General features: G+C 44.4%; 1 protein-coding gene across 1 annotated transcript; it reads right to left on the reverse strand.

The window, feature by feature from the left end:
• Positions 1-7,121: 7,121 nt before the first annotated feature.
• Positions 7,122-8,578, reverse strand: HTR1D (5-hydroxytryptamine receptor 1D; the record flags this gene model as incomplete). Its single annotated transcript, XM_082071580.1, has 1 exon — positions 7,122-8,578. One exon carries the CDS (start codon positions 8,576-8,578, stop codon positions 7,451-7,453), a length of 1,128 nt encoding a protein of 375 aa, XP_081927706.1. The 3' UTR covers positions 7,122-7,450.
• Between the last annotated feature and the right edge of the window lie 5,286 nt (positions 8,579-13,864).

Below are 13,864 nucleotides of genomic sequence, written 5' to 3' on the forward strand. Positions count from 1 at the left end.
CAGTGCTGAGGGCAGTGGCACAATCACTTCTCTGGTCCTGCTGGCCACACTGTTCCTGACACAAGCCAGGATGCTCTTGGCCACCTGGGCACACGCTGGCTCATGTTCAGCCGCTGGCACCAGCACCCCCAGGGCCTTTTCCTTTTCCAGCCGCTCTTCCCCAGCCTGGAGCGTCCATGGGGCTGTTGTGACCCAAGTGCAGGACCCGGCACTTGGCCTTGATGAACCTCAGACAATTGGGCTCAGCCCATCGATCCAGATCCCTCTGTGTGGCCATCCGAACCTCCAGCAGATCAACACTCCCACCCAGCCTGGTGTCATCTGCAAACTGACTGAGGGTGCACTGATCCCCTCGTCCAGATCTTGGATAAAGAGACTAAACAGAACTGGCCCAGCACTGAGCCCTGGGGACACCACTCGTGACGGGCCAACAACTGCACTGGGCTCCGTTCACCGCAGCGCCTTGGGCCCGGCCCTCCAGCCGGTTCTTTCCCCATCGCAGACACCCCGTCCAGGCCGTGAGCTGCAGCTTCTCCACGAGATGCTGTGGGATACGGTGACAAAGGCTTTGCTGAAGTCTAAGTACACAACATCCACAGCCCTTCCCACATCTACTAGGTGGGTCACCTTGTCGTAGAAGATCAGGTTGTCCAAACAGGACCTGCCTTTCATAAACCCATGTTGACTGGGCCTGATAATGTGGTTCTCATGTAAGTGTCATGTGGTGTCACTCAAGATCATCTGCTCCATGACCTTGCAGGATTCTCCCTCAGAACAGAGGGCCATGTGCCAGCTGGCACAGAGGTTTGTCCTCCAGGGCCTTTGTTGCAACTCCCCTCTGTGTCACCCCTTGAGAAGTTTGGGATTTGGCACTGAATCAAGTGGGGACCCAGCTGTGTTTGTTTCCATGTGGAGCTCAAAGGTGTTTAGATGGAATCGGAGACAAGAGACCTTCCAGTCTCAGAATGCATCGTCCCCTTCTGCCAGTAGGTATGTTAGCTAAAATTATATTTTCCAACGCTGCGTTTTATTTCAGGCAATGCCAAAGGAAGATGACATGGAAAAAAAAGGTATTTTTTTTTAATTTTGGCATGTGCTAAGTGCGTGTGCTCCATGGCTGCCAGGAGCTGTGCACGTTAGATCCTGGGGTGCTTCTGTGTGCTTCTTGGATTCGCTGTGTTGGGAGACAACAGGGGCTGTACTCGGGTTCTTTTTTGTAGGGGGTTTATGGTGAAAATCATTGCTGCAGCATGATGTTGGCACCCAAGGTTCTTAAGTGTTTCCAACTGAAACAAATGAGAGGAAGAAAATTCTGTTTGGGACTGCCAGGACATCACTGTGATATCTCGTCTGAGGGGAGAAGAACCTGAAGATACGTTGGGAAAGTGGTGTTATATGTTGGCCATATTTTTATACCCTTCCTCAGCCATAATGTTCTTGCCATTGTCCTGATCAGTTTCCACAGTGAAAACAGCTGAAAGTGCCCTCCTGGATATGGATGGGTGCAGCCAAATAGAGACGATCCAACTTGGACGTCACTCAGAAGCTGAGCTCAGCTCTCCCCAGCCCCCAGAAATACCTGAGGACAAGCTGGAACGCAAGGGTGTTTAATTTCTGCCAAATTGACCCTTTTAATGCAACAGATGGGTTAAAGCTGGGAGGGAAGCGGCCATCCCTTTCTCACCTGGGAAACTATCACTGTGGAGCAGCAGGGTCCTTTTCTTATGGTACTTGACAGAAGAAGTTATTTAGTTCCAAGATGCAGGGTGTAAGTAATATGGGCAGATGTGAGCAGAGATGATGGGGTGAGGGGGAATGACAAACACCCATAAAGTCGTGAATAATACGGGGAAGCAATAGGAGCTGTCAGCATGTCCGGCAGCAGAGGACCCATATGGGTGTAGTAGCTTTAAACAAACAAAAGTAGCTCGTGCGGTTTACGCACAGCTTGATAACGTGAGAAGCGGGTGGCTGCAGGATGCCGTGAGCACCGGAGGCATGAGATTGAAAAGGGATTAGACAAGCTCACAGAGAACAGATTCCTAAGTGGCTATTAAAAATGTCTACCTGAGTCATCTTCCAGTTCATGAAGTCCCTGAACTGACTCTTCAGATATTCTTGCTATTCTGTACTTGCTCTGTTTCTATGGTGAATTTAAATGAGGTGTCTAAGTTGATCTAACAGCTTGCAGCTGATGATACATGCGGTTCTGCTTCCCTCCCTGCTTGTGAGTCTGTGCTGCTCCTGTTGCACCAGTTTTGGCATTTCTTCAGTTCATTAAACTGGCAGAAAATTAACACAGAGTGGACACTTTTCTGCCAGATTAGTGAGTTGAATCAGCCCACTGTTTTCTGAGCCAGTGGTATCCATGAAATCAAATTTTCTTGCTTTTCTTTGCAAAGGAAGACTGAATTTTTTTTTTTTTTTTTTTTAATGGAAGTGGAGATTCTCCTGTTATTATCTGATTCCAGATAATCAGGCTTTAGGTATTTATATATATCTATATATAAATTATAGTCATGATAAGATCCTGATATTTACTGAATTAGTTTCTAAAAGCTCCCGGAGCACATGAAGGGCAAGAAAGTGACTGGGAGCAGACAGCAAGGATTTACTGAGGGCCAGTTGCACCTGACCAACCTGATGACTTCCTACAATGAGACAACAGCCTGTGTTGACAACAGGAAGGCACTGGGTGTTTGTCACGGAGGCACCCCGAGGTTAGTTTAAGGGACAACAGGGTCCAAAACAACTTTTATTAAACCGGTGAGAAACAGGGTTTTAGCACTCCAAAGTGACTTAAATAAAGGTTCGGATATCAGTTGAGGAAAATTATTAAGGGGCAGCAACTAATACAACAGGCGGTCCACAGTGTGCATGCACGTGGCTTCACCCAAAACAATACCGGAGCTGCCCCTGAGTCCTGGAATACGGAAAGTGTACACTCGCGATTGTGCAAGGGTAAGTTTATAATACACTCGCAATCCTGCGAGGGTTAATTTACTTACACGTGCAAATGTGCACAGAATATAACACGTGCTTATGTGGAAGCACGGGAGGAAAATACACTCGCAATTGTGCGAGGGGCTCTCGGTGGCCGCTCGCGATTGGGCGAGGAAATAACTTATACACGTGCTCGTATTAAGCACGGAAAGTATGCGTGCAAATGTGCATGGAAAGTTACACGTGCATATGTGCACGGAAGGAAAATACACCCACGATTCTGCGAGGATTAATTTTACACGTGCTCATATGGAGCACAGAAAGTTACGTGTGCATATGTGCACGAAAAGTATAAACATACTCGCAATCCTGCAAGAAGTTTTCCTCACACCGTGGCGGCGAGGCAAGCGCAGTGTCCATCCCGGGGGGGTCCCGGCGGCAGCATCTCGCTCGTGCTCCGAGAGACCCGCGACAATGGGCAGAGTCTCGACGAGAGTCCCGTTTTTATACTGGCTGATCAGATCTGACTGTGGGCATTCCAGAAGCTTCTCTGCACCCCCATACTGGCTGTGGGTGCCCCTGAAGCCTCCAAACATCCCCCACACTGGCCGCGGGTGCCCAGCGGCTCCCTGGCGCCTCGGCGCTGCCTTCTCCTCTCTATTAACGACCCTGGCCAGGGGCTCTGGGACCAAACAAAAGAAGCTGTTGGCCTCAAGTAGCAGAGAGAGAGGGAGATGTGTCTACTCCTTCCAAACTGAAGAAGGGAGGGGGAGAGAGGGGGGTTTGCATTCTGCCACAGTGTTGTATTGATTGATCAAGGCCTCTGACGTGGTCTCTCCCACAGTCTACACTTGTAGGCAAGTTGGTGAGATTTGGACTGGATAACTGGAGTGTGAGGTGAATGAAGAACTGGCTGGGCTGTTGGGCTGAAGGTGTCATATCAACAAAACGAACTCCACAGTCAACAGGTTACATCCTTCAGGGATTTTGTATTGGTGAGCATGGCAGTGTCGCGTCAATCCACACACTTTCCATGACCATCCTCCCTTCGCGTTGCAAGACTCAAGCTTGTCCTGGGAGGACTGACCAGCTTCCACTTTCATTATCTTGCTCACCTTGAGTCGTGTTGACTCCTCATTGCTGACACTCATCCTCTTCCCCAGTTGTAGGAATAACCCGCACTGAAATTTAATTGCGTGCACGTTCCATGAAATGCGTTTGTGTACTCCTGACTGCGATCAACACAGCACTAATGACATGGTAAATATGGACATTGATCTCTGTGACATGATAGCCACCTTCTTTCAACTCAGAGCCTATTTATCTTTCATTTATAATCCTTAGCTAGTGTTTTCCAGTTCCATATCACTTTTTTTTCCTATATGAGTTCCTGAAGCACTAGATCAAATGTTTACCAGCATTAAGAATGGTGTAATTAGACCACGTGCCCTTTTTAAAATTACCCTATAATCTAATCAAAGAAAGGGCCTAGTTTGTTTGCTTTTGAATTAAACAGTCTTATAAAAGCCCAAAGAATAGTAGTGGATCTTCTTCCTGTGCTGTGATATTTTGCCATTCTGTTCATCACTGGAAATCAAGAGTAGACAAGACAGGAAAAGGACAAACGCATAGTTGAACCAGACAGAGCAATAGGGATGGGCTAGTTGGCCTCTCAAAGGCCCTTGCAGGACCATTAGCTGTGTTTGATGATGCACATCAGGCAGGTGAACCATCAGGAGGAATTCTGTGGAGATATTTGGCCACCAGGTCCCTGAGCACAGGTAGGGGCTGTCCCAGGTTTCTCAGCTGGGAACTTTGCTTGGCTTTGGGTACTGACGCCAACCCAGATCTTTCCTGGAGATGCCAACCCCCTAAGTCAATGACCAAAATACTCTGCTGGGAAGCCTGTTTTTAAACAGTCACTCCCCAGATACTGAAGGATGAATTTCACAGTTGCATCTGCTCAAGTAATTCTGTTGTGTATAAACCATCTATTACTTATTAGAGAACAGACTTCCCCCTGTGTCTTCTGCTCTCTAGGTGTGTTCTAACTAGTGGGCGGTAATGTCAAGGTCTTGCTCTTCTTTCCGTCTTTCCAGCTTTGTTTGTATATGTACAAAGAGGGCAAAATTTTCTAGCTAGGAACCGGGGAAAGTCAAGCAACTCATGATCCCAGGTAGAGAGGTTCCAGATACCCATCTAAATAGAGGGAAGAAACAGAGGACACTGTGTCCTTTGCAAAGAGCAGGGCCAGAACATCGGCATGGAAGCAGAGATAATATCCCTCAATCTAAGGGGATGATGTAAAGAGGAAGCCTTTTTCTCTAAGGGCTTCCCTAAGAGTGTGGTTTCCTCATCCCACGCCTCCGTTTGCCCACTGGTCTTTAATCCATTTGAGCCATCTTCTCCTGGACTGTTGGCAATAGTGAAAGAATCTCAATCCACTGACCATTTAGAACCAGCTGTAAAGATACAGCAGGGAAACATCCAATCTGGGATGTTGTGGTCTGGATGGGTGGACAGTCCCTGGACCTATGAGGAAGTGATTGGTGGGAGACTGAGAGACAAGAGACATAAATTGACAAAAAAAGAGAGCTTCAAACTGCAAGGAAAACCTTTTTCGCCATGAGGACAGTCGAGCACTGGAACGGGTTACCCGGAGTGGTTGTGCATCTTCATCCATGGAAGGCCAAAAAAAACCTTGAGTAACGTGGTCTGATGTCACAACTGGCCCTGGACTAATTTTGGACTAGCGACCTCCCAATTGGCCCAATTTTGGACTAGTGACCTCCAGAGGTCCCTTACCACCTGAATTACTCTGATTCTATGTACTGTATGTCCCCAGACTTGAGCAACTTGAGCTGCCATTACTTCTATCAGTACGTCCAGTGAGATGTTGGCATGAGCTGCTCCAAGGCTGCTGGAGGAGAGACGAAGAAACCATCTTTGATTCTCTCATTCAAGTCCCCGAGGAACCTAGACCTTCGTTGTGGGTTCTGCCTGTGACCTTGGCTATCGTTTACTTGGTTTGTCCTTTATCCACTTGCAGAAAGTCTCCTCTGAATCCTTGTATAGGTGGTAGAGGATGCAAAGAACTCCAGTCACGTGGACTCAGGAGCATAAAGTCTTTTTAAGCGTTGGCTCTTCCAACCATGGCTGAGTGAAATGCTGATGTGGGTCACTACTGTCCAGGGGGACCTGTATCACCAAGACCCATGATGGAAAGGATTATTCTAAAATAACACAGACTGTGTTCTCTGGGGAGGAATTGGCTGATTATCCATCTCCTTAAGGAGGAATGTCCATGTTCTGGAATACGCAATGTCCTAGGTTACCTAGGAGATCTTGCTCGACCTGGGCTGTGGTGGAGTATGTTAGAATGGCCACGGTGAATGGCAGAGATGAATTTTGGCAGGTTGAGAGGTGGAAGTGTGGTCAGAGGGACAATGGGATAACAGTTTCCAAGCAATACACACTGCTCATCTGCAGCACGGAGGCTCTAAAATTTGAATTAAATTTGGGCTGCACCATTTGATGTGCTGTCCTGTCTGAGATTTCAAGCAAGACCTCCATGTGTCAGCTTCCCACCTGCTAAATCATAGAATCACAGAATCATTTCAGTCGGAAGAGACACTCTGGATCATCGAGGGCAACCAAATGAAGGAAATAAGCCCAGAGATGGAGGAGTGCAGGTTAGAAGGGACCTGTACCGCTCTCCACAGCCCCAGAAGAGGGTCCTGACATTGCAATTGCTGACAAATGTGTGTTTGACCCCTTCTTAAAGACTTCCAGACAGTGATGTCACATCCACCCCAATAACCTTAATTACTAAGAAAGTTTTCCTTCATTCTCTCACACTCCTCATTTATTTCCACCAAGGAATGAACCTTCTGGCTCGATTTTGAGGCCCCAGCCATTCCACACTGGCACTAAACACATTTTGCTCTTTCAGTTGTGCATGAAAAAAAGAGTAAATAACAGAAACATAAGAGCGAGCTGCTTTTAAATAATTTTCATGCTATTTATTTTGTAATGTTTCTGCACCAGCTATGATAAAATGTGTAAAAATTACTTCAAATAAGTTGTATTCTTTCTACAGTTCACCAAAAGCATAGCTTCAAATGCAGAATTTGTGAAATATCCACAAAATTTACAGACGTGCTATGTTTTCCATGCCCTGCTTATAGTCAGTGTCACACAACTTCTGAAAGACTTACAGGTTTTATCAATGTCAAATGAACAGGTTACATGCCATAGAAGATGCAGATCCTGTTCTCCAGAAACTTGCTCAGCCTTACATAAGTTATTAATATACAGCAGAAATACCGATGTCCTGCAAATATGCGGCAATACAGAATTCCAGACAGAAAGTAACATATCGGCAAGAAGTTCCTGGTTACATGCACAGCACGGGGTAGCGGCAGAGATGGCAATTTCCCCTCTGCACCTCAGGAATAGAAGCACAGAAAGTTTCCTTGCACAAGGTTGGTAGCGCAATAGGAGAAGCTCAAGGCAAACCCTTCTTGAAATGTATTAGTTTTTGGAAAGCCTGTTTAAATTCTTCATTAAAAGCTGTATAAATGACAGGATTAATCAATGAGTTTAAGTAACCTAACCACGTAAAGAAGTCCAGCAGGATGGGATGAAACCAACAAGCGTCTTGGCAGATGGGTAGGACCAGGGACATGACAAAAAAAGGCAGCCAGCAGAAAATGAAAGCGCCCAGAATAATACCTAAAGTTTTGGTGGCTTTCCTTTCTCTTGCAGCAGAAATTCTCTTCCTTTCCAAGACACTATCCGCAAGTTTTATCTGAACATGATTGATAAATATTGGGGATCCACCTGGATGGGAATGCCCTTCGTGCATGCTGGCGTTAATTGAGCAGAGGGAAGAGCCGGCAGAGCCGGTAATCAGGTGAGCGGTCGTAAATCGTTTCCCATATAGCGAGGGTGGCTTCAGAATCCTGGATCGCGCTGCTACATAAATTCTACCATATAATATTAAGAGGAGCACGCTGGGGATGTAGAAAGCTCCACAAGTGGAATAAATCGTGTAGGAAATTTGATCCGTGTTCACGGCGCACTTTGCGATTTCTTCATGAGCCTTCACCTGCCTCCAGAAGAACGGTGGCACGGAAATGCTGACAGAGATCATCCAGACCACAGCGATCATGAGCGCCGCGCGGCCGGCTGTTCGGCGCTTGGCGTATTCCAGAGCATCCGTGATGGCCCAGTACCGGTCCAGCGCGATGACGCAGAGGTGCAGGATCGAGGCCGTGCAGCACGTGATGTCTGACGACAACCAGATGTCACACAACACCTGGCCGAAGGCCCATGTGTGGGTGACAGTGTAAGCGATGCTGATGGGCATCACGAGGACGGACACTAGAAGATCGGTCACCGCCAAGGAGCCGATGAGGTAATTTGCAGGTGTGTGGAGCTTTCTAGTGAGAAAAATGGTAATAACAACGAAAACGTTTGCAAGGATTGTTGCCAAAGTTATAACAGACAGGAGGACTGACAGTGAAATCTTCAGCCCTAATAGTGTCCTTTCATCCAAAGCTTCGGTGAAATTTAATGACTTATTTGCTGAGCTCTGGAGAGCGAGCTCTGCTGAGCGGTTATACTGAGTCATCCTCTGCTCTGCTCTCACTTCTCACTTCCCAGGGAAGATGACGAAAGACACTTTTTCGCTAAAATAGAACTTTTCATACCAGAGTCCGACACTGAAGAAATATTAACTTGTTGAAAACTCCAGCTGACACAGTAGATGAGGTGCTCTCCTAAGCTACATTTTCCATCACATCAATGACATCATTGTTAAAGCAAAATGTCAACACGATCAACCAGACGTGATTCTGCTGGGTGGCACCATGAGCAGCACTGTAAGTGACGGGAATTTAGGTGGTTTTCATTTTCATCTTGCAGACAACTAAATCATTCTTTATTATCTTTTATTCACACCTCCTTTCTGAACTAACCTTCTGCAAAGCTACATAAATCAATACTGCAGAGCGAGAGGCCGAAAAAGAAACCTCCGCCATGTAATTGATGCTGCTATGCTTGGCACAAAGCTATTTTCCCTTCTTCTCTAATGGCTGAATGTCACATTTTTTATATTTATAAGGGACACTTTATTAGCACCCAAGATATAAACCAATACTGTCTGGATTCCTCCTGTAAACACAATTTCTCCCAGATTTGTAAATCAAGGCCTCTTTCTGAAAAGCGCAGAGCTCTGTTTTCATTTGTTCCTCTGGACCATTCGAGTTTTCTCTTCAACATTCAGTCTTTGAATGCTGAAGTCAGTGGTTGGTACCAGAATTCAAAGCATTGGCACTGAAGCATGAGATGTTCTTGATCATGCTCATGGTGAACGATTGTAGTAACTTGTGGGGTGGTGGTTCCCTCAAAAGAGGAAGGATAGATGGGTTAAGGGGATCTGGAAAAAGAAAGCAAATGTTTTAGTTAGAGTGGTGATATGAGTTGTAGAAGTTGATGTATACACTGCATACAATCTACAGCCTTCCCATACTTTTCTTTAGATTCACTTAGTGTAACCTGAAACCTTCATAAAGCTGAAGAGAACATCCTAAGATGACCATGTTTGTGACACTGAATAGCGGTTCAACTCTTCAGCATTTTTGAACGTGGCCATAGTGACCAAAGTCACCCGTCTCCAACAACGGCCCGTGCGCTCAGCTCAACCCTGTTGCCTTTTTCCAACGCTTCCCCAGCTCTGATACGTTCTTTGTGAGACAGAAAGACCAGAAAAACACACACAGTGTTGAAGATGCAGATACACCACAGATTTATACTGCAGCATAAAGGGGTCTTCTGTTCTCAATTTCTTTCCTAATAATTCCTGAGGTTTACTTCGCTTTTTTAATCATTACGTGGCACTGATCTGACATTTCCACAGAACAGTCCCAATTAATATCATTCCAAAGCCACGGGTGGTAACACCAGCATTTTTTCCTGCTTGCTCACTTTTTATATCTATCTGTAGTGTAATCCTTCTCCCACTTTTAAACTAAGGTTCTTTGCAACTCTGCACAGTTAGTCCTTGTCTTTATTACCTTGAAGACCTTTCTTTCATCAGCAGATGTCATCACTCCACTATTCCTGTACTTTCCAGATCATTTAATATGTTGGGTAGCCTGAGCTTCTTTATTTACATTCTTTAAGAATCTCTGGCAAAAATGTCTCTTGAGAGTCCAAGTAGTTATATCAGTTGGACTCCACCCAATCCGAATACTCACCAGCTTTGCTTAATTTCTTCAACAGATTTGTGAGGCACAACTTACCTGAACACCGGCCGGTCACACATCCCACGCAGGAGAAAAATCTAAAAGAAAACCACCAGACTGATTAGCAATATTAAAGACTGTGTGACTTAAAAACTAAAGCCAACCCCAATCTTGGTTTTGGTTACTGAGAAAAGTAACGTTGAGCCTTCCACATGTATTGCAAGTATTGTTCAGCGTCAGAACAAATCCAGCGATGTGAAATAAAATGAAGTGCACATCACCACTCACACGGTACTTTCAGCCAAACGAATTAGCCTAGAGTTCAAATGAATTATTAATTTTCAACAGACCAGTAAAGGGGACAGCCTGTGGATTGTATACAGTGATACATCAACTTCTACAACTCTATCACCACCGGGAGAAAGTCCTATGGAAACCAAACAGCGCTTCAACAGATACTGAGTTACTGAATTGAGTTTTATAAATAAATGATGTTTTCCCGTGATGAGATTACCAAGGGAAAAGACCCATTTTTTTATACAAATGCTCCAAGTCAGGCATGGATCATATACACAGAAAGAGTGCATTAGATGTTTCTGCCCCACAAATATGGCTATCATGACTGAAAGTAATTTTCAAGAGTAACTCCAGGTCAAGTTTCCAAACCCTGCAACAGACACATCTTGTAGGATTTATACCGGGGTCCTCAAAACTTCAAGTAGCATAGATTCTTAAATTAAATAAAACATGGAACTCGTGGATACAGAAGAAGTCTTTTGATTGTGAGTCTTCCACCAAGAAATACGTACAGAAATACAACTGGCAAGGCAGCATCTACCAGAGATGGATCAATAATGGTGCAAGGCAGCCAGTCAATATTATTCATTGGTTTCAGATTAAAACAGATTGTGAGAGCAAATGGGCTTGACAGAATTTTTGTTCCCTACTTAGGGCTTTATCGTGGGTATTCACTTGTGCTGACATTAAAATATATTCCACACGTGCTAAATTACCATGAGGGTCTATAGACATATGCAGTATAATTAGTCAAAATAATCCTTCCCTTATAAGCAGCATATAATAAATAAGTAGTATCAGGACTCCAGTTAGAATGAGTATATTAGGATGTAATTAATTTTAATTACCATCTAGCTAAAATGAATATCTTCCCAATAATTTAATATTTCAGCTAAGTTACCTTTTACTCAAGAAAAAGTCCCAAATAGAGGTAAATTATTTTCCTGCTGGGAGAAAAAAACCCGTCATTTGCTTAACCTATACACACTGACTAAAAATAACAATAATAAAAATCTTAAGCAGTCGTTAAATTAAGTCAAGTACAAGGTCGTACATATAGTTAGAGCTAGATTTCTGTTTACTGAAACTCCCGTTGCTTTCCCATCTTTTTTGCAATGGATTCTAATTTTTCATTTAAATGTGGAATCCACTATCCTACCTAAATAAAACAGACATATTCTGTCATGCTGAAACCTTGACCAGTAATGAAGCTGCTGACAAACAGCAGATGGCACTCTGAACCGGAGGTTTTTAATAAGTTCTTGCATATTTCAGACACTTGCAGCATAAGAGTATCTGTGGAGTCCAACTTGGAGACGAGACACCCGTCCAAACATCAGGAAATACATTTAGAAGAAGCTATAGGAACCTGCCAGTCCAGAGATCAAAATCAAGTCAGGATGCAGTTTCTGGGAGAAAAACAGTGTATTGCACAGAAAACTGGGATCCGCAGAAATGACGGTGTCTGTGGAAAAGTGAAAATGGTCAAATTGGTAAAATCTGTAAAATGTAATGTGAGTAGGTTTGCAAACATCAGTATAAAGGACTGGATACGTGGCAAAAGTAACCATAGTTGCCTAGCTTTGGATTAAGCTGCCTGAAATAACAACATTTTGCAAAAGTTATAACTAAGACAGAATAAACCTGACAGAAAATAAAATATATATACAGAAGAGTCCCTGTTGCCCTGAGACGAGCTGCCACGTCCCCGGGAGAGAGGGGTGAGCACAACTTCAATTGCTCATTTGTTTTCCACCTAAGAGCTGCAAGGACGTCACAGTTTTGGGGAGAAGCCGAGAGCACCTGGAAGAAGTGGCGACCCAGCAAGACCTTCCTTTGCCGCTTTATTCTGTGCATGGCAGAGCGACTGTTGTGGTTTAACCCAAGCTGCAACTAAGCCCCGCACAGCCGCCCACTCCCTCGCTCCCAGTGGGCTGGAGAAGGGAATTGGAAGGTTAAAAGTGAGAAAACTCATAGGTTGAGATAAAGGCAGTTGAACAGGTAAAGCAGAAACTGTGCAAGCAAAGCAGAGCGAGGAGTTCATTTCACTGCTTCCCATCCCAGCATCTTGGACACTTGGAACAGCATGAGAAGCTGAAAAGTCCTTGATTACTCAGCAACAATTGAAGCATCAGTGTGTTATCAACACTATTGTCATCTTAAATCCAAACCACTATACCAGATCCTGGTTCCTGATTTTTGCAGGCAAATGAGTCAAAATTCCTCAGACTCTGAGCTGAATCAACAAGAACATGAGTTTGCACCTGAATTTCTCCTGTGTATAGGGTGTAACAAAGCTACTGTGTTACTGGCTATGCTGGTTATTCTGATTATTTAAGCTGTTTTTTGAGATCTCGGGTGTATTTCACATCAACACCAAACAGCTTTTTAATCCTGGAGTGGATTTCAAGACATGGAGCTCTGATACTCCAGTCATAGCTGCTTTGCACCCTCCTGACCTTTCTTTGCTCTGGGATGTCTTCATCAGCATTGCTGAATTCAGTTGTGCTGGTGTCCAGCCAATAAAGGGAAATTACAAACCTCAAATACTTTAAGTATAGATTAACCATTGATCAATAACACTGCATTGTGTTGGACATAACACAGCGGGAGCTGAACAGAAGAGTTCATGTTTCTAGAGAAGCAGACATGACACTGCATATGTTCATGCAGCACAACTAAATCCCTACTGCTGGGTTTATTGTGACTATTTCAAATTCAATCAGCTATGCCTATTTTGTTTCTCCAATATAGAAAACAGTACTCTAGATGATAAATTGCATACAGAACATTTTCCATTTTAAATAAGCAACTATATAGCTGGCAAGCAAATATTGGCAATGTTTAACACCACCTCTGCCCTTTGCCAACCTTCTATTTCTTTGTATTCTTGCAGGTCTCATTCCTTTTGTCCAGTCCAGAAGTCAAGAAGGATTAATTTTTTTCCCCAAAGTTGCCTACAGCTTTGCCTGGCCAGGGATTGGTAGAGCGTTAGCTGATGTGCTAATACTTGCATTAAATAAACAGTCAAACCTTAAAAATGCACACAGGGATTTAAAGTACACACCTGCAGAATGAAACGCAGCAATTCTACCACGATGGGAACAAGGAGGCCCCGTGGTTGCTACATTTGGGTGATGAAGCGGATGTGGCGCTTCATGCGGTAAAATGACACTGGAGGGGTTCCAGCATACTAGGGAACAGGATTAAGACAATGAAACTCGATCTTAAGAACAAATTCAAGGTATTTAAATAATATAGAAACCAGTGGCTGCCTGATTGTGTGATGGGGAGTAACTAGCTCAGTAAAAGCCCTGCGTAGTGTAGGACAGAAAAGTGAATATATGGGAGTAAACTCAATGAACAGAGATGTC

Source organism: Streptopelia decaocto, assembly GCF_964273445.1.
Source record: "Streptopelia decaocto genome assembly, chromosome: 23".
In the NCBI taxonomy this organism is placed as follows: Eukaryota; Metazoa; Chordata; class Aves; order Columbiformes; family Columbidae; genus Streptopelia; species Streptopelia decaocto.